General features: G+C 40.5%; 3 protein-coding genes across 8 annotated transcripts in view; 1 reads left to right on the forward strand and 2 right to left on the reverse strand.

Annotated features, from left to right (window-relative positions):
- On the forward strand, positions 1 to 4811 carry METTL5 (methyltransferase 5, N6-adenosine). 3 transcript variants are annotated; one of them, XM_058809878.1, is made up of 8 exons: positions 1 to 133; positions 817 to 938; positions 1595 to 1709; positions 2134 to 2315; positions 2693 to 2775; positions 3049 to 3100; positions 3765 to 3814; positions 4715 to 4811. In XM_058809878.1, the coding sequence occupies exons 2-8, from the start codon at positions 830 to 832 to the stop codon at positions 4766 to 4768; spliced, it is 645 nt and encodes a 214-aa protein (XP_058665861.1). In that variant the 5' UTR covers positions 1 to 133; positions 817 to 829; the 3' UTR covers positions 4769 to 4811. The 3 variants fall into 3 exon arrangements, with proteins under 3 accessions (XP_058665861.1, XP_058665860.1, XP_058665859.1); XM_058809877.1 differs by lacking the exon at positions 1 to 133 and adding an exon at positions 448 to 467; XM_058809876.1 differs by lacking the exon at positions 1 to 133 and adding an exon at positions 661 to 745.
- The window catches only part of SSB (small RNA binding exonuclease protection factor La), a 22026-nt gene continuing 6229 nt past the window's right edge, over positions 4484 to 20280 (reverse strand). The window contains exons 1-12 of one of the 4 annotated variants that reach the window (XM_058809867.1): positions 13338 to 13417; positions 10095 to 10169; positions 8460 to 8563; positions 8118 to 8292; positions 7860 to 7967; positions 7669 to 7769; positions 7403 to 7474; positions 7277 to 7319; positions 6526 to 6666; positions 5983 to 6166; positions 5678 to 5809; positions 4484 to 4937 (exon numbers count right to left, since the gene is read on the reverse strand). In XM_058809867.1, coding sequence (XP_058665850.1) covers positions 4840 to 4937; positions 5678 to 5809; positions 5983 to 6166; positions 6526 to 6666; positions 7277 to 7319; positions 7403 to 7474; positions 7669 to 7769; positions 7860 to 7967; positions 8118 to 8292; positions 8460 to 8563; positions 10095 to 10160 — 1224 coding nt within the window. In that variant the 5' untranslated portion in view covers positions 10161 to 10169; positions 13338 to 13417 and the 3' untranslated portion in view covers positions 4484 to 4839. Of the gene's footprint in view, positions 4938 to 5677; positions 5810 to 5982; positions 6167 to 6525; positions 6667 to 7276; positions 7320 to 7402; positions 7475 to 7668; positions 7770 to 7859; positions 7968 to 8117; positions 8293 to 8459; positions 8564 to 10094; positions 10170 to 12209; positions 12228 to 12577; positions 12601 to 13337; positions 13418 to 20280 lie in introns of those variants that run through there. The other 3 variants (XM_058809870.1, XM_058809871.1, XM_058809868.1) reach the window with 3 other exon arrangements.
- KLHL23 (kelch like family member 23) lies at positions 13820 to 20177 on the reverse strand. The gene is made up of 3 exons (XM_058809866.1): positions 18965 to 20177; positions 17212 to 17364; positions 13820 to 16709 (listed from the first exon to the last, which is right to left on the reverse strand). Exons 1-3 carry the CDS (start codon positions 20175 to 20177, stop codon positions 16399 to 16401), a joined length of 1677 nt encoding a protein of 558 aa, XP_058665849.1. The 3' UTR covers positions 13820 to 16398.

Raw genomic sequence — 20280 nt, forward strand, 5'->3', positions numbered from 1 at the left:
GATCTATTCCTAAATGACAGTAACCTTCTACCCGACGGCTACGGGCCTCAAGGCAGCTGCCTCGCTTCTGGCTTTGCCTGCGTTTCCTACGGCTGCCCGTCTGCCGGCGGCTTGTGTCGCGCTGCGGTTCCAGGTGAATGTTACTCCTCTCCACGACCGCTTTTCCCAGCGCGCCGGCAAAATTCCAGTTCCTTGTTCTGTCCCTAAGGGCACTCAGGAGCGGGACCACCGAGAAACCCCGCTCTGCCAGGTGTGTCCCCGGCGCTTTCACAGGCACCGCTCAGCGGTGACACGTAAGGCTGCAATAAAATGTCTCGCGTAATAAACGAGACCAAAGCTCGCACTTGTTAGCGCCACACGGGGAAGCTCCCTGGCGGTTCATTCCCGCAGGTGCCCGTCACCGGGAAGGGGCGGGGCGGCGCGTCGGAAGTCGGAAGTGCGCGAGGGAGCGGCCCGGCCCAGCTGCGGTGAGCGGGCCCGGTACCGAGCGGGGACGGCGCTGGGCGGGAGCGGACGGGGCAGGTGGCGGCGGTCGCTGGGGCCCAGCTCCTGCCCCGCCTAGGGCTGGGCGGCGGGCGGGCCGGGCGGTAGAAGCGGAGCCCGGGGCCTGAACTCCGGGAGCCGGTGAGGAGCGGGGCTGCCGCCGTCCGGGCATTCCCCATCATCGGTGCGCCACCAGCTGCGCCCCGGGAAACGGCGGCGTGAAAACACCCAGGAGATGCTGAAGAGCACCAGGGGATTTTATGTATGAAATAATTTAAGATCATACGTGGTTTATTTATATTGTTGTAACTGCTTACGCGTTATTTTCTTTAGTAAAACCATAAACATGAAGAAATTAAAGCTTAAAGAACTGGAAAGCTGTCTTCAACAAGTTGATACTTTTGAAAATCCAAAGCTACTCCTTGAACAGTATCCAACAAGACCTCATATTGCAGGTAGAGGTGACACACACCACTGTTTTCTCTTTGACTATTTCATCAACAATTTTAATTCAAAAAGTTTTTTCTGCTGCATTGTCTGAAGGCTTTACACTACACAGTAGTTAAGAAGGCATATCCAGCAGGAATGTGTATAGTAGTACTCTCGTAGTGTCTGTCTTCCTTTGAAAAATGCAACCTAAAACAATGTCCAATCCAAAAATTCAATTATTTAATCTAATAGATAATGTTGTGATTGAAGCAGTTGTAATCTGTAACTGTAGAAGCTGAAATGGAGCTGTGTCATGACCCACAAAACCAGTAAAAGTATATATAGAGATGCTCATCTATACCCTTAATTATGCTCTTTTCCATATTTTATATCCTTCTATTGTTTTTCCCCAAAAAAGTTTAGAGACATAGTTTTTCCACAAGCAATACTCAGAGCTCTATCTCTCCACCAAAGATCCAAAGTTTGTGACTTGTCAAAATGGTTTTCACTCTTCACACATAAATGAAAAAGAGAACTACAGGCAGTGAGAACATCATTTTAACTAAAGGGCTTTTCTAATGCAAAATTAAGAGTTTTCTGAAAGCAGAAACAGCTTTTCTTGATTAATCACATACATATTTGGTATCATTGACCTGTTTTGTTTGGGTTTTCTTTTCCCCAGCATGTATGCTTTATACAATTCACAATACTTATGATGATATTGAAAATAAAACAATTGCAGATTTAGGATGTGGTTGTGGCATGCTCAGCATTGGAAGTGCAATGTTAGGAGCAGGGTAAGTATTTAATATTTCTGGTTATATTTCTTTCTGGCATAGAAAAGTAGAAAGTAAGATTAAAACATAGCACTGCTGAACTTATACATTTCAGGTTTACAATTTGGTGATCAGGCTAATATTTACCAAGTTTTGACTATCAATAGCCATTCATACTGTGAAAGTGATGGACAGCTGTCATTAATTTGGAAATCATTTGCTCTCCCCATAAGCAATAAATGAACGCATGAAACTTCCCTAACAAAATTTAATTTATACTTGAGAAAGGGCAAGAGAAGTATTTGCATTTTTCTCAGCACTGAATGTATTATGTATGCTTGTTACATTTCCAAGATAAACCAAGTTGTGTACACAGATCCCTATTGTAGAATTTAAACACCATTTTAGTTTGCAGTAGACTAATATGTGCCACTTTTCTTAATAGATTCTGCGTGGGCCTTGACATAGATGCAGATGCACTGGAAATATTTAATAGCAATATTGAAGACTTTGAGCTGATGAATGTCAACATGGTTCAGTGTGACATCTGTTCTCTATCTGACAGCATGTCAGATACTTTTGACACAGTTATTATGAACCCTCCGTTTGGTACCAAACATAACAAAGGTTGGTAATTGTAGAGCTCAGTTAGAAATTATCACAAACCAAACAGCAAGAGAAATGCTTTCAATGAAACAATCCCTTGTTATTAGTTTATATTGTTTATATTCTAATTTCCTAATGTTTTGTTTATCTGGAATCAGCTTCCTAAGATTAGCAACTTCAGCATTGTAACTAACAGTCACTGGGGTTTGAAATAAATACTAGGCATTTCATATCCCTATAATTTTTATTTTATTGAAAGCAATTGAGTATGTTTTAGAAATACCTTCTGTACCTCAATGTATTCAGTGCTGTTTCTCAAGTAGCTATTATTCCAGAAAAAATTAAGCAGATCTTTGCACTTCCATTTAACAATTCTAATAATTTCATTATTGTTTTAGGAATTGATATGATTTTTCTGAAAACTGCTCTACAAATGGCAAAAACAGCTGTATATTCCCTTCACAAAACTTCAACACGAGAGGTAAGTTCTTCATTTTAGTAGGGCAAGAACTAACCAGACAACAAAATATTTGGCTATATAGATGTCTATAGCTTTACTGATTTGTCAGCTACTTTGTGGGGTATGTTTGGGATAAATACTAATTACATCAAATAACTGTAATCTCACATACATCAAGATAGTTATGTGATCTAATGCTTTGGCTTGAAAATCAAAAGCACAGGAGACTTATTAAGTATAGAGGGGTAGATGTTTATAAAACAGATAATTTTAAAAGCTCATTTTTACTTGTAGCACATTCAAAAGAAAGCAGCAGAATGGGAAGTGAAGATGGAAGTCTTAGCAGGTAATATTTATTTTTAACAGGAAAAAACCCCAGTATCTTTTGGTTTTGTACATTATCTCTAACACTATCAGCCAGTCATAACAGCCCAAGATAAATTCAAGTGTGATTTAACACAGAAATGACACGGGTCTTTCTCTTTTTAGCAGACTTTTAAAATGTTTTTTAAAATTTTTTGCTACCTGGCTAGAATACAAGCAGGCACTTAATAAAGCTCTGAGAAATACATATTCTGTGCAGAATTAGGTTTGTTCCTGGACTAGATTTTGTTTTCAAGCAGAAGTTACCTCTTCCTGCTTCAAAGTGCATGTTGCTGAAAAAGACAAGTGAAACACAGGTCAGTTCTCACACACAAAAAAAGCATCCTGTCCTTAGCCACCTAAATATTTTTGCCAATTAAGTATCTTCCAAGTTCTTCTGATAACCAGATGCTTTTTACAGTCATAAAACTTGAGATGTGAAGTTGTACAAGTGCTTGAAACACAACTGCCATCCACTTAACTGTCTGATATGGACAGCTTCAATGTTTAGTCATGATGAAGTGCAGAGATAAAACAGGTATGACAGGCCACAACAGATGCAGACATTAGAAACAGAAGCATGGCTGTAGGGCCTAAGTGACTGATTATCATCCTAGTCTAACATGTATTCTTTATACTGTTCACAGAACTTAGGTTTGACTTACCAGCATCATACAAGTTCCATAAGAAGAAATCAGTAAGTATAAAACCTAACATAACTTAGAAAATGCTGAGATGAATAAATTCTCCTTAATGAGATTTAAGTTTTAGGGCCATATGTACTGGATAAAGAATGGTCACAGCATTCAGTCACATCCTTGCTGTTACTCCATTTGGTAGCTGAACAGGGAAAAGCGTCATGATAATGCCAAAGCTGTACACAAAGCTTAAAGCAGCACTGCAATTAGATGTGAAGCTAAGGGCAGCCTCCTTGACTCAACTCCTAATAGCTCTCAGCTCAATCCTGTCTGCAGCTCACACTGGACTGGATGCAGTGCTGAAGGCCACAGTAACAAGGATGTTACAGCAGTAGCAGTTTCAGAGCCAGCCTGGGGGCAGCAGGAGGAACTCATGCTCACTAGGAAAAGATACAGTCCTGACCCACAGTATGGCAGCCTCAGCCCACAGCAAGGTCCTGTCTACTGAATGCTGGCCTGGAAGCCATGCATCCCCATCCCTTACCATGAGGAAAGTAGAGAGGAGAGCGAGCAATAGTTGGAACACTGTTTAGTATGTTGAGCAGCAAAGAACAGAAGCTTTAATCAGCTGCTGACTATGCTCTTGGTGACTTGAACTTCAAATTATTTAAGTCATTGCTACTTCACAGTTGAAACATTATACTATATTAACCAGGCTTCAGTAGAAAGCAGTTTTAAGTTCTGAATTTATTGCCAGCTGCTATTAAACATAACCACAAGATTACAAAGTCCAAAACCTTTTACATTTGAATGAGATGTCAGAAAAACTGAGAAGATTTGACAGTATAAACAAAACTATAAATAGAAAAGTTGTCCAGGGTTTTATGTTAGCAGTAAGCATGCTTCTTAAACAAAAAAAAGCTGTAACCCAATAAAATGAAACTTTTCTCTAATTGTAGGTTGACATTGAAGTGGATTTCATAAGATTTGCTGCCAAAAAAGTCCTGAACTGAGGCATGTATTTAAAATCTATTGAAAATGGAACAATAAAACCACTAATTTTTTAAATTCTTTTATTTGACTATTACTGATTGCCATCTCCATTTTCTGTTTTCAGTTGTTTTGGTGCAGGTTCCTCCTTTTCTGTTTCCTCTAGTGGTCTCTTCTTGGGACTTGCTGGTTCTGCAAAATTGAATATGTAGTCATTCAGAGTAAAGGAAAGCTTTGCCTGAAATCTGAAAAAAACCCAACTCTTCCCACCATGTAAGTTTGAGTCCCAGTTATCTACAGCCACAGCTACACTAGAGGGTTTGCTTATTACTGTCAGTAAAGCTTTTAGATGTTCTAAAATGCCCCATTTGAAGAGCTTCACTCCTGTCTAACTCCACAGCAGGAGGGCAGGTAAGCAAATGAAGGAATAGAATCTACCAGGAGTAGGGTTCACTGGGTTTTAGTTAAGCAGGTCTATATGTAATGAACAGGAGTATATAGCACCTGCTTTGCTAAAACCCAGCTCCTCCTCTGCTCCAAGCTAAATACTGACAGGCTGAGCTAGTAAATCTTCTCCTATCTTTAAAGGAAAAAAAAAAGCACCACTCAAAGAGACTGAGTCTGTCCAGTTGTGTAATGCTGCTGACAATCACCATGCTTCAATGCATGGTTGTTTTACACAACCATGCAGTACAGCCTTACCTATATACTACTATATAGATAATTATTATCTATATAGTAATTGTCTTAATATGCTTTTTGGACAGTTGTGGAAGGAATTGAGCACAAGACTCTTCAGGCAGATACTGCAAGGAGGGCAGCAATGCCACAAAGCAGAGCCAAATGTGAAACACAAGTACATGGAACTGTACGTGGAGCTACTTTCTGTAAAAGTACTGAATAAGCTGCATCAAGTGCACAGAATGACATACCTGTTTTAGTATCATTTTCACCATCTTCTTCATCATTCTCAAACTTTATTTTCTTGCCCTGAAACTGTATTTTTCCTTTTTGTGCACCCTGAGGTATCTTTCCCCCTCTTCCTTTTCCTTTAATTTTGCGCCCTGTGGAGACGTAAGATCGGGAACTTTGTATCATTTGTCTCTTAACTGGCCAGCTGCAGAGATTGCTTTACAGTTAAGATCAGTCTGTAGTATATATCGACTACTTAAGAGTGAATTTCATCCACCAATTCTAGGACATTATAAAGGCTTAAATTAATAAGAGGAAGGAGAACCTTTTGTTTTCTGTTTCAGCAATTCCTGCTGATCTTCCAGGATTTTTTTCAGAGCTTCTTTCTCTGCATCTCCTTCTAGCACTTCCCATGAAACATCCTTGTTCCGGAGCTGCAAGTTTCCATTATGTGCTGCTTTGGCTTTTTCCAGAGCTTCTTTGGCAATATCCTTAAATAGGATAATTCCCTTTAAAAGAAGAGTGGTATTTTCATTTTAATCTTACTGCAGAAACATTCAGCTAGAATGATGAACAATATATCCTGTTGAGTGCCTCAGCAAATTCATTACTTTTGTATGATTGTATAACATGACCAGACTGAAGCAAAGCCCTCAGACTGTGCTAATGAACATTCTTAGTTTTGACCTTCTCAACTAACAAGGCTGGAGTCTTTATCTGTTCTTCTGAAAGAAGGGAAAAATTAAATTCTCTAAATATTCTGCAATTTCACAAGACAATAACTTACTCGATAACATAAAAGAACAACCAATCATCCATTTTCAAACTTCAATACTAAAATCTTAAGTCCTTGTCTAAGATTACTGACCTCCTTTGCACCTCTGACAAAGTGTATCCACTTGATTTCTCCGTGACCAGAAAATACTTCATGGAGGTCTTCTCTGCACGTTTGGTCATCTAGATCACCAGAAAACTTCAAAAGACATCCTGTCTTTTCTTCCAGTGATTTCTAAATTCAATTAAAAACCCCCACATTATCATTGAAGAGTCAAGTTTGAATATCTATATTCCCCCCTCAATCCTATTAAACATACTAGTGATAAACAAGCAGTTGAAGTTACAGTAATTCAAGCATTTTTCCTACATAACCTAGTCCTGCTTATGTCTAAGTCTTGTACAGTGTGTGTGTCCCCTCCTTTGAGTGTTTTTTGCTTACTGTGATACACTTACATGGAACCTAGGACTCCTTTCCCATATTAATCACACTCTTTAAATTTTACAAAACAGCTTTCTGAAGGCTGATAGGTTGGAAATTTGTATAATACTGATGAAATCCTTAATGGATCCTTTAAATACCATAGAAGAACCATCATCTCAATGGTGCATTCAGGAACATTCTGAACAGGCAAACATGTCTAATAATGTAAATTCAGAACATGAGCCTTTAAACAAAATTAGTCTATTGAAAATAATATTAAAACAGCATGACAAAACTCTCTTACTGTAAGTTAGTTGGAAAAGCTGAAGTGACTTTCTAGAAAGTGTTCTGTATTACAACATTTTAAACAGAATATTCCATGTTAGCTTTATAAAATGTAGGTGATTTAAGAAACCCATACCATTTCAGCATCTGCTGCTTGTTTCTGCTTTTCTTCTTTTTCCCTGCAAAAAAGTTAAATTAGTTATGAGTCAGTTCAAGCATGGTCAGGCAAGCAAGACACACACTTTGATTGGCAGTGACTCACTGTTTAGCTCTTGCTTTCGCTTCTACTTTGTTTTGTTTCCTTTCTTCATTCTTCTTTGTACAATACTCCTCCCTTCAACAGAATATAGGTTAATTTAAAATGCTGTTATAATAGATGAAATTATTTTTCCAAGCTGAGATGCTGTCTCAGTCTCCAAAAGGTACAGCTATTGATGCCATGAAAAATTCACTTTTCAGGCCAAGCCTGGTTCTTGTTAAATCCACCCCTGACCACTGTTAGTTCATATATCAGTTAAATGGACTTACTTGAAAAGTACAATCAGCTCTGTGTCTTTGTACTTTTGATTTGGTATCTCTGTGAACTTCTTAGCAGATTCAACACTATCAAACACTGCAAATATTGAGCCCTGTTAAGTGATAAGAGATCTTGTTAGAGTAACTGAACAGAATGCTGACCGGGAGGGATCCCTGCCCCAGGGCTAAATGCTCATCATTACCTTAAACGTTCTCTGCAATGTTCTCCTCATTTGAATATTTTCAACTGGACCTTTATCCTCAAGCCATTCTTTGATATCATCAAGAGTAGCATCTAGTGGAAAGCCTTTCTGCAAGATAGCAATGAGCTTCAATTATATGCCACAAAGTGACTCTTAAAAACTACAACCTCTATAGTACGAGTTAATTCAAGCTTTATCTCAGATAGTTATCAGTTAAAGACATGCAGGGCAGCATAAAGTAAAGAAAAATTTACTTACAACGTATACAGATCTGTTTTTAATTGCAGCCTTATACTGGTCATTTAATTCAGGAAGGGGTTTATTTGGAGATCTTCTGATTTTAGTTTTGTCTTCATTTATTTCCATTAAACCAGTCTTGGATTTTCTCAGTGCTTCTACAATAACACCAAAATCTTTTGAAAGGCGACTTAACCTATTGAGTAAGCAGACAGAGGTTATTACAAATACACAGGCAAAACTGAAGCCAGGTGTTAAAAAAGAGATGGGAAAAGTAAATGCACATCAGGAACACTTGGCCCCAAATAGAGATAGGTAGCTGAAAGTTAATCTTTTATCCATATTACTTGTACTTTGCTTTACCTGTTGAATTTGATCATTACTTCTAAAGGTACCCAGCCATCATCTAGTTTGATCTGTTCCTTTAGAAACTTGTCTCTTGGTAGATTGTGATTGCCAAAATAGTACTGCAAAAAGGAAGGGGGAAGGGGAGGAAAGAGAGATGTGTCTTTAAATTTTCAGTCTTAATATCTCTTTTTCATCTAACAGCTTACTGCAGTAGATTGAGACATATGAAAATTAATTAATCTGAACAATTGGGAATTCTGAAATTATTACTTCCTGCTCTAATGTGATACTTTGCAAAAAGTTAGCTGCAATGTGTAAGCTGTAAAAATAAAATCACCAGAAACCAACCCCACAAAAACCCAAACAAACCAACCCCACACCAAAACAGTTCTTCATCCAATGGCATTAATGAGGCAAAAAGAGATTGCAGTTTTGTTTAGGAAAGGAGCAAAGCTTTTTCTGTTAACCTGATAAGCATTTATCACCCTGATCAAGCTTAGCAGAGTCAAAAGTCAAATGTGTCACCAGCAGATCCAGGATGTACTCATTTAAGGAGTACATATGCAAGAATATGGTATGTGAACACTGAAAAATCATACACACAGACTGGAATTTCTAGGTCTCATTCGAGAAAACACTGTAAGATAAAGAAATCATTATTTAATTTTTAATTTTAATTATTATGTTCTTATTTCGATCTTGTCCGGCATGGGAAGACAATTCACTTCAAGACAGACAAGTTAATCAGATTCTTTTCCCTGCAGTCACCTAGCAAAGCTCAAATACTTGAAACCATCAGGTAAGCTGGAATATTTTCATCAATATTGTGGTGCTTTGAAAAGTCAGTGCAAGTTTTACAACACTTCCTCTTCCTCTAGGTACATCTCAAACTCACATTACCAAAAGTCTAGTCTTGTCAACTATTTATATATAACAAACCAACAAAATGTAGAGGCTGAGGAAACTCCACATTTTGTTTGTTTGTTATATATGAATAATGGCTCCATATGGTAATGGCCATTCACGTGCAGCTATGTTTTTGTCCTTCAGGAAAGTGGTTTTGTTCTACGTGCCATTTAAAGCAATGGGCTCAGGTTTTCTGTTGTAGGGTAACCCTGCAAGCCTCTAAAGAAAAAAAGAATTAATCCAAAGTGGGCATATAAGTTTAGTTGTAATTGGTAGCAATAAATTACAAAGAAGTAAATCATAATAGCAAGTTATGCGATGTGCTACTATTTTGACCAGCAGAGATTCCCAAGGAGGAGGATTTTTTCCCTACAAAAATTGAGGCACATAGAATTAAAATGCACTCTCCTCCTATTTGCACATGTAGAATAACCCCAGCAAACATGGTAGTAAATTCTTTAATGATTCACTTGCTATAGCACCTAAAATGCTAGCAAATTAAACCTTTTCTATTTTGAAATGGTGTTCTTACAAGCAACTCTAGAGAAGTATAGCTTCCAACTTAAATTACAATTATGACTATCCTAAAGTATTAAATACCTATTACAGAGTTCTGACATTGTTTAAAGAGCTGAAGACTTGAGTCTAACTCCCAATAAAGTTAGCTTCCAGTTAGCCAAGTCCCTGCCAATGAATGCCTCCAAAACACCTCGATCCAGATCCCAAACTATAAACTGAACTCACCTCAATTTGCTGACAGATTTTGCTTTCCAAGATAGACATATTTTCACCATTTCCATTTTCAGCCATTTTCACCAGCTGTTTTGAAGAGAATACAGAGCAAAAGCACAAAGTTTTGAATAGTATTTTCTACAGACTTACATTCATGTAGCATTGCATTTCACTGCAGCCCATCTAAATAAGGTAACAGCCAAGTTCATTAGCCATACAGTTATGTCTGTGAAGCAACTACTAACATGACTGCAGAACTCCAAGTGGAAACTATGAAACAACTGGGGAAAAAATCCCCTCACTTTTGTTGTTAGGGTAGCATTTGGCATTCAGCAGTCAAGATAAAATTTAGGAAATGCTGGCACTTCTCAGCCTTATTTGTTACATACCTTTTTCTAGGCACAGATTCTCAGTTTAAAACAACAAAACTGAGAGCCAACAACATTTGTTTTTTTAGTCAAATCCAACCTCTCATCACTAGGCAAAACAATCAATAACAAAAATGTTCAATTCCTACATATGTATAATGAGAAAGTGTTTCTGAAGTTTCTGCCTCCTGATTAATCTTTGGAAAGTTCACAGAACTTACTGGAGGGCAGAATGAAAATATCTGCATTTACTGACACAGCCTAAAGATGTCTCCTTCTCTCCCTTACAAATGTGTCTTCACTGCAGTTCTGCTTCAACAGTGAATCAAGTATCTTTATAACATAAGACATTTTAACTTGGAAGTAACTTTACTTAACACTTGGCAGCAAGTGTATAATCGCAGTACATCAGATGCAGTCACTACAAAAGCAGCTACTGGCCAGAAAATTAACTGGGATCAAACATTTTCTATCTAGTTGCTTTTAAGATAAGGATAGAGTGTGAAGATTAATCCTTGAGAAAAAATGTAGCTTTATGAAGCTGTCAGAAATTAGATTGAATTCTGTTTTGAACTATGAAGCAGAGATTTCTTCTTTCTCCCTTTGAGCACTACCACTTTTTAAATCCAGCTGCAGAAGTTACAGAGGTTTCCTGGTCGTATTCCCCCAGTTCATAGACCTGTGATCACAAAGGCTGCTGGCAAAGATGGTTCTGCACTCATGGCTTGCACGGTTTATGGGGAGATTTGACCATACACCTGCTCTTCTGCTGCTTGCAGGGCAGTAGCATCTTTCAGAGCATCTAGATGACTGGCAACACAGAAGCAGGGAAAACTCCCCCGAGGTGCCCTTGTTACAGGAAATGATGTTCTTCAGCAGAATGCCCCATTGGCAGCCTCATCTTCTTATTTTAGTAGTTTAATTCCCCAGTAACTGTTCAGCCTGCTGCAGTGTGCAGTATTGTCATTTCCTCCTCTTCCTGATCTCAAAGCCACATTCAAGCCTTGGAACTTGTAATTCTTCAGCACTTACAGCCTTGAAAGGTGCTGTGCCTGCACCTGTACCTAACACTGTAACACTCTTTAAAGCATTTAAAGCATGATTTCAGCAAGTGGTAGTTGCCAGCTATGCTGAGTGTGATCCATAAAGAAAGCACTTCACACAACCCAGGCCAGAGCAGCCAAGCTGAGAGTTGCAGTTATTTCAGAGATGTCCCACATGAGCCACCCTGACTAGAGGAGACAAATGCTTCACCACCATTCAGGTGCTGGTACAGTCTTAGCACCCTCCTTGTGAGAGAAATCAGTGTTCTATTTTACATTACACCAAATTTGATCTAATTTAATGGCAACCTACAGAGCAGTCTCTGCCTGCTGTCCCAGTCTGCCTCAGCCCAGGTACCAAAACACTCAAAACCAAAAACTCAATTTCCACATAAGGCTCAGCTTCATTGTCAAGAAGAGAAAAAAACCAAGTCTACTTCCTTAGAGTGTTTTCAAGGTTAATACAAAAAAGCATGATCCAACACAAGACTTAGGACAAGTCCTTTAGAATAAGTCTTACACATGGAAAAGTTTTTTCAAAAAGCATCCTTTCAGCTGCAAGTAACAAACTTAGTAGTGTTAGTAAGGAAGACTAAGAAAGACTCAAACTTGCCATGCATGGAATTCAGTTCAGTGATTGAGCTCTAACCTATTTAGAACAGAAGCAGACTTCTAATTTAAGAGAAATTCTAGCCTTTGCACATGCACATGCTCACTTCAGACTCTCTAGCTCAGTCATTTGGCACAAGACAACTTCCAGATCAATAGTTTTCAGTTGCTGTGCAGCAGTGAAGACTGATAAAAAGCTCCAATGAACAGCAATCACGGTCTGAAGTGCATGAAAAATCCTACAAAACATTTTAAGGGCTTTCTTAATAAACTATACTGACTTGTTCCTTCCATATGCCAAAAGTCTGTATCAGAACCACATGAAACATTAAAAAAACAGGTTAAAATAAAGCAAGTAGTCATTAGGTTTAAATTATAAACAATTACAGTCAACCCCCGTAACTGGAACAATTAGATCCCACACTGTATTAGCCAGATCATGACACAAGAACTCCCAAGTAGATTTTCCTCTTACCAGACATTTATTTTCTAGTTCAAGACAAACTTTAGTTGCGGGCCGGTTATTTTACCGTTACTGTAATAGAGTGAAAGGCTTTGTTTTAAAAAGAAAGCTTTCCTGTTAAGATAACATGGACCTGTACTCATATTGTTCCTCCTTCAGGAATCCCTGCATAAGAGGTCTGAGCGTGGTTTTTATTTAAGGGTAATTACAGCCACACATTTTCACAGATGGTAATTTTAACAAATTTTTTTTTTTAGTAGAATCAGTGCAATGTAAGAAAAAAATTCTTAGAATTCTTTAAGTAATTGAAATGTCGTTCCCTGAACTGTGCCAGGAGAGCAGCAGTTTGCTGTTGACACTTCGACATGCCTGCAGCGGCAGCACACAGCCGGACGGCCTGGGCGCCGTGGCCCAGCCTCCCGCCCAGCGGACACCTCTCCCTCAGGCCGGGCCCGGCTCCCCGCGGCGGGAGCGCTGCCGCCGGCTCCGCTTCCCCGGCAGAGCCCGGGCCCCGCAGCGCGCACCGAGTCCCGCGGGAAGCGCTGCTGGCGGGAAGCGGCCGCGGGAGCGGCGGCACGGCCGGGCCGAGACGGCACGTGCTCCCGTACTCCCCTGCTCCGGGAACCCTCCCTGCCTCCCTCCCGGCCCGGCCGCCGCGCGCCCGCCGCCAGCCCTGTCCCGGCGCGGCCCGGCAGGACCAGGACCGGGCCCGGCGCGGCACGGCCGAGCAGCGGCGCCGCCCGGGAGCCGCCGGGAGCGGCCCCACACGAACCTGCGCGCTCGGGCCCCGCTCCGCCGCTCCAGAGACCGCGAGTCGGCGCCGCGCAGCCCAGCAGCCCCCGCGGCTCGCCTGCCCCTCACGCGCGCGCCACTTCCGGGGCGGGGCGGGGAGGGGGCGGGAGCGCGCGCGTCCGTGAGGGCCGGGCGCGCGGGGATCGCGCTCACCCGGTCACCCTTTCTGTCACCGCTTCTGCGCGCTGGGAACAAAACTGACAGCTTGAATTTGTACTGTAGTGGTATATTCACATTTAATAGGTATTGCAAACATTCACTTAAACACTACAGATGTACTGTGGGCATCTATAGTACTACAAACAAGGGAATTGCAGAAGTGAAAATTTTAAGCAATAGTATTGACTTTACATTTGATCTGACTTCCACATTACTTAATTTTCTAGTTTATAGGTGAAACACTAAAACAGTAAAACTGTCTACGACAGTACAGGTCAATAGCACAATAATTCAGTGTTTACATTCAAGTGTTTGTAAAAACATATTCCACAGATGGCTAAGAGATTCCTTGTAGGCTGCTGACCAGGGGTCAGAATCCTGTTCCTCCTGCTGAGTTCATGTTCCTGCCTGTGCCCCAGACCTGATTGCAACACATCTTCTTGGGATGTGCTACATGAGTTAACTTATAAGGGCATGGTAGGTTATTGTGAAAAATAGCACCAGTTGAAATTTAACCATTAGTCCAAACTTACTCTTCTCTCCATTTATTCTAATGCATTGAAAATCTCTGAGAAATCAGGTTTCAACTGAAGTACTAAGCAGCAATTTCTTTGACTTTTATTTATGCCAGACCAACAAACTCTTTCCTGACAGGGGAGAACAAAAGGCTTTTTCTCCACTTTGCACTTAACACTGAGGCCAAAAAGCAACATTTGATTGCCTGCAGGTTGTCCAGGGGCACAAAGCAGAGTCCAGCTTCCTGTGCCTGTGCCCCAGCCCTGGAATCCCCAGCACTGTCTTTCACCAACATCAAGCACCTGGTTTGCAAGCAGTTGGCAAGTGGATGCTGAGGGGTTTAGTTTTGTTATTCCTCACCTTGTTCTCAGATCCTTTCACTGACTCACGACTGTTGGTGACAGGATATAGACCAGAATGAACCTCAAGGCCAGCCACAAGCAGCTGTTCTATGTTTGTGTTTTTCAACAAACATGAAGCTTCATAATCTGCACTGAAAAATTACATAAACACATTGAGTTTAATGTGGTTTCATTCAATTCAAAGATCACCTTCATATCCTTGTGATGTTGTCCTTTCAATCTCCACCTGCCCTTGAGCAATTGTCAGCTGTGGAGATTTCCAGGAGAAACAAACTCAATTTATCTCTTGCTCACCTGCTTGGCCCACGCATTTCAAACAGCCTCGAAGTTCAATTCTCTACCCCTCTTTAGAGTCTTTAAACAAGTTATGTGGAATCCCTGAATAGATCTCAGTGAGATGGGTAACAAAGCAAAACACTGAACAGACACACAAGCTTCTGACATAGTGAGGCAACATATGAAAATATCAAAAAAAGAACTGTACATATACACCACAGAACTTCACATCAAAGCCAGAACTGAGTGCCACCTGCTACAAACAGTCAAATGCAAGTCAGAAATAGCATAAAAATGCGAAAGAATTTTTAAAAAGCTGAAAATGCTTATGATCAAGCAATGCTTATTAATAAATGCTTATTATCAACTCAGAGCTTACTGCTTGGAAAAGTCCTTTATTTGTATGTGAGAAATCCAATAAAACCTAAATTTCTTTTTAGATGGCAGTGCTGGTGTGGGAAGTTCCCACCACACCCTACGGCAGCCCTGTATTGTCCCTGCCTCTCACACCAATGTCTAACAGCTCTTTCTGCAGTCATTTTATAAACTGGACTGGGGGATCCGTGCTAAAAGAGCCTTCTCTGTTCCCCAAAGCATTTCTTCATTTGGATCACCACTGTCAGGCCACAGAGTGTAATCTGTTTGTCTGTAAGTCACTTTACAAAAATCCACTTTCTACACAGATTTGAAGATCTCATATTAAGTTTTGAGATAAATAATAAATAAATCAATCCTATAGATCATATTTTTTCTTCATGCATAACATACTTTAACAAGTTTTTTTAGTTGTTACCTTTGATCAAGTCACAGTTTAGGAAAGATCAAATGGCATTAAACAAAATAGAGAAGTTTGAATCTCAGGCGGATGTTAACTTTCCAGTCTCTCTCATTTTCTCCTTCCATTCCACACAGCCACACATTTGAATTGATATTAAAAAAGAGTTAGCACATTAAGGCCTTTCTCTGAACAGCCCTCCCCCCCAGAAACACTCAAACTACAAATACCTGTGCATCAGCCACAGATCCCATTGCAAAGCCTTGCAGAGTCTTTTTTCCTTTCTCATTGGCAATGTCGAAGAGAGTGTGAGAACGGCAAAGAGAAATGCCATTTTACTTCTCCTTCAGCAAAACTAGTGCATGCTTTTGGCCCATGCTCTGGGGCTACTATCAACATTTCTTCTCTCATTCCTAGCCTAAGCTTGTCTTTGCTCTGGCACTTGAAGGTAGAGTTAGAGGCATCCTGTAAATGCCCATTTCTGAATCTGATAGCCTAGTTATCCCAGTGACATTGCTCTGCATATACCATACACTTGGCTTGGGTCAATGATCCATTTCTACAGCTACCCTCAGAATACAAAGATTTCATCTTAAGGCCAGTAGTCCTTAGAACCGATTTTGTTTGGCTTTACTCATCTTAGCACCAAGTCATAGTTTCATCCAGTGATTAGCAAAAACAAATCAATTTTTCACAGTAGTTCCTATGTTGCTGTACAAAGCATTAGACCAATTTGAGAACTTCCATGACAAAGAATGATTGGACTGAAAAATATATGGAAACCTTGTTATCACATTTATGTTTCTGAGCTGTTTAAAATGAGAACAAATTATATCTAGTTATTAACAATGTGCACTAAGTGATTGTGTTAGACAACCCCTGATGAGGTAATCAGTACTGATATGAATACTGCATCTGCTGTTTTCTGTAACAGCAAGATGCAATTGCAATGCTTACACATTATACACACAGACACAGCCGTGTGACCGCATAGCACTGGGAAGATTACCTACTGCTTCCCATTTGTTCCATTCAGGGTCGTACTTCTCAATGCTCTGCAGGTATGTTCCTTTTGAATAGGAATATCCTCCTGTTACATAGATGCATCCGTTCATGACCACCGTGCCACACTCCATCCTTCTCTCCATCATGTGAGCCATCTGCTTCCACTCATTTTGCTCTGGGTCATAGCAGTCAGTGATTGTGGTCTGTCCACCCACAAAATAGATCTTGTTTTGTAACGTAATTGAACACAATCCATATTCTTCGGAAAGAAAGGAATACAGTACAATTCGGCATGATAACATTAAATTAAACTGCAAGTACATGACAAACATTGGGCACCACTGAGGGCAGCTGAATGTTCTCATTGAGCTTAGGAGGCACTTCAGGATTTTCTGCTAGATTACAGCATCAGTACTCAGTGAAATTTGCTTTAAAATCTTAGTTACCAGATGTAGAACACAGAAAAAACCCTTTTAAAATTAGTATAAATAGTTTTTGCCAAATGTCAATGAATAGTTAGGTTTTACAGAAAGTTATATTATTTAACAGAATGTGGACATTCGGTATTTATATCGTGATTTCTATAGAACAGACACTTGAAGAAGGTCTTCCTTTCCACTTTCAGAGTTTGGAAACAGCCCTTGCTGCCCTACAGGCATTTCTTTTTAAATTAGGAATATGCCAAAAACTCCTAACTGGGCTTAAGGACTCCCAGGTACAAATAATCAAATCAAGCCCTATTTTTGTGAGAAATTATTTACCTGGATGTGGACTTGTGGTGACTATGCTCCACTCATTGCTACCTGAATGGTATCTCTGGATTTTATCGTAGGTGCAGCTTCCTCTGTACCCATAGTGACCTCCAGCAACATAGATGACTTCATGCAGGACACAGGCCGTGGCATTTCCAACTCCTGTTCACAGTGTGAAAGTCAAACATGCATTCAGACTGCACGCAATAACCATGGCCTCTTCCATCCACAACTCCATTTCAAATGATTTGTTAATATTTATTAACAGTATATGCTTGCAAGTATTTAACTGAATGTGAATAAAACAGATTTATGAAGATACCAGCAAAAGTCAAGAATGACTAAATAAAATTGCAGTAACCAATATATATTGCACGTAATACAACCACCCAATAGTTCCCTGGATTTTTAGACAGTAAGTAAAGTCACACTGTCTCACTGATTTTGGAATAGGCAATTAGTTTCACTGTTTCACTAAGTTACACTTGTTAGATGGCAAGAGCAAAGACAGTGGGAGTTGAGATTCTTCAGTGTCTCAGGGTATCTTTTCTGATACTTTTGGTCGCTCTCATGGTATTACTAGTTAAGCTATTGTATATACAAGGACACAAACAGAACGGAGCCATTCTAACACTGTCTCTAGGACAACAACATGAAATAAAGCAAAGGGGGGTCTGAGCATCTTAGTTTCACAATTATAAAAACTGGCAAAACAACTGCATAGAATATGTAACTCATAGGATTAGCATAGCATTTCTACTTTCAAAGGAAATAAAAATAGTAGAAATGTCTGAGGAAAACGTACAAACAATGGAGAAAGTTGTAAAGGCCTGCTTTTTTTTCTTTTACATATACACCCAAAAATGCTCTTGAAAAATATTATGTTGCATTAACTTACAGTAAATTTTTATATCTAATTATAAATATTTGCATTCATTTATAAAAATGTATGATAAAATGTTTAACTGTAGTATTGTTGTTATTGTTACAAAATAATCACAGAATAGTCTGAGTTGGAAGGGACCCAGAAAGATCAGCAAATCCAACTCTTAAGTGAATGGCACATACAGGGATCAAACCAGTCACCCTGGCATTATTTAGCACCAGGCTCAGACCAACTGAGCTCATCTCAGAGTCAATACCCTTTGGTTAGGCTGTGATTCATACATTTTTAGTAGATCACTACTTTGGTTGCTAGAAACAGGTATTAGTGCTTTTCATTATCCTCATACTAATGATTAAACAAAGGATCCTGAACAGATGATACACAGAAATAGGAGGGAACTCCATGCAAGAAGTTTTAAATTATGACACCTTTATAAATGACTGCATGGAAAATCATATGTAAAAGTAATACAGCCCCTTTATTGGAGTTTGCTCTTTGATTGTGTACTGAATGGACGACCTGGGTTTCTGAGGTAAACCCTGAAATCACACCACAACATTGGGCTCTTATCCTGGGTAGTTTTCTGATTTCTTTCTAGTTTGAACAGAAATTTTACTAATGAAAAAGGCAAAATTAAACTGAGACTGCCACTTACTTTTCTACCTGCTGTTCTATGGCACAGCTCAATATAGCATTTGGATGGTTATGGTTATTTGGCTAGTGAAGACCTGAACCAAAGCCCACCAACATTAACAGAAAATTCCCATGGATTTCTCTAGATTTTGCATCAAATCCTAAATGTTTCCATGGCACTTAAAAATGGCAAATACAAAAGAATTAACATTGGAGGCAGACCCTATACAAAAGTTTACCTACCTTTGATCATGTTTGCAATGGGGAGCCATTTCTGTATTAAAGGATCATAAAACTCAGCTTCTTGGACTGGAGCTCCCTTTCGGTACCCTCCCAGTGCATAAACGCAGCCACTCACGGACACAGCGCAGTGGTAATACCTGGCATCGAGCATGGGGCAGCCTTCTGTCCACTCATCTCTCTCGCTGTTATATATCCACACGGTGTCAAGAGCTTCAATGCTCTCTGTTCTGTAACCTCCTGTCACATATATGTCTGGTCCCAAACTGGTGACCCCATAGCTCTCTCTGGTGTGATCTGGCATCTCTGTTCCCTGGACCCATGTATCGGTTAAAGGATCCCAAACATGCACTTCTGATAAGGGATGCCAATAATATCCTCCAATTACATACATGGCTGCTGTGGATCTTCTGGAAAGACCTTTGGGATTGAGGTTCAGGGCATTATATATGAGTGACCTTATCTTACTGTCATTGAGTCGGCATTTTTTTCGCAGGCTTAAAGCTGACCTCAAATACGCATTATCTAAGTCTAATTTGATGCAGCTCAGCACTTCACAGATGTCTTCAATTCTTCCTTCCACATTGTGTGTCACCCACTTAATGACAGCTTCAATGGCTGCCTCTTCTTTCTGAACATTGAGATTCTCTCTGGAGAGAATATAAGAGAGCTTCTCCTTGTCAATGTCCAGAAACTCCTCCTGCTTCCACACTTCTTCAAACTGCCATAACAAAATCCTTCTGGACTCTTTCTCCAGCTCCGAGCAATCATGATATTCGGCAAAGGAGTGCATCCCAATGCAGTTGTCAGTATCTAAGTGCCTTACCAGAAACTGCTCACAGGCTTTCTTTACTGACAAGAACTGGAGCAGGTCTGCAGCCTGGAGTAGGCTTTGGACATTTCTCTTTGTTATCTGGATCTGTGATGTGTATGCATAATTCACGAGAGCTTCCAGTACTGCATGGCTGAGCCCGGGAAGGCTGATCTGGTTTTTGGATTTTTCTTTCATATCGGCTGTGAACATGGCTTTAAAATAACTGCTGCAGGCTGCCAGGGCAGCTCTGTGGCAGTGGAAGATGACCCCCGAGGCGCACTGCAGGGTGATGTCGGTGAACAGCCCGTCCAGGTAAAACGCCCGGAACGCCTCCAAGAAGCCGGCGGGGTGCGCGGAGTCCCTGTAGAGGTACGCGTACTCCTCCTGCCCGGCCGCGGCCATCGCCGCGCCCGCAGCTCCCGCCGCTTTGTCCGCGCAGCCCGGCCGCCCTCCGGCTGCGGACCCGCCCGGCACACGGGGGCTCCCAGCCCGCGGCGGCCCCTGA

This window comes from Ammospiza caudacuta, chromosome 8 (assembly GCF_027887145.1).
Source record: "Ammospiza caudacuta isolate bAmmCau1 chromosome 8, bAmmCau1.pri, whole genome shotgun sequence".
Lineage (NCBI taxonomy): Eukaryota > Metazoa > Chordata > Aves > Passeriformes > Passerellidae > Ammospiza > Ammospiza caudacuta.

Bases quoted from the DNA above. Each gene is read 5' to 3' on its own strand.
- KLHL23 (XM_058809866.1), bottom strand. From the start codon at position 20,177: ATGGCCGCGGCCGGGCAGGAGGAGTACGCGTACCTCTACAGGGACTCC. The intron at 17,365-18,964 runs GTAGGTAAACTT...CACTGTGAACAG, and splicing joins CATTGCAAACATGATCAAAG to GAGTTGGAAATGCCACGGCC. The intron at 16,710-17,211 runs GTAAATAATTTC...TTCTTTCCGAAG, and splicing joins CACCACAAGTCCACATCCAG to AATATGGATTGTGTTCAATT.
- METTL5 (XM_058809878.1), top strand. From the start codon at position 830: ATGAAGAAATTAAAGCTTAAAGAACTGGAAAGCTGTCTTCAACAAGTT. The intron at 2,776-3,048 runs GTAAGTTCTTCA...TTTTACTTGTAG, and splicing joins ACAAAACTTCAACACGAGAG to CACATTCAAAAGAAAGCAGC. The intron at 3,815-4,714 runs GTAAGTATAAAA...CTCTAATTGTAG, and splicing joins AGTTCCATAAGAAGAAATCA to GTTGACATTGAAGTGGATTT.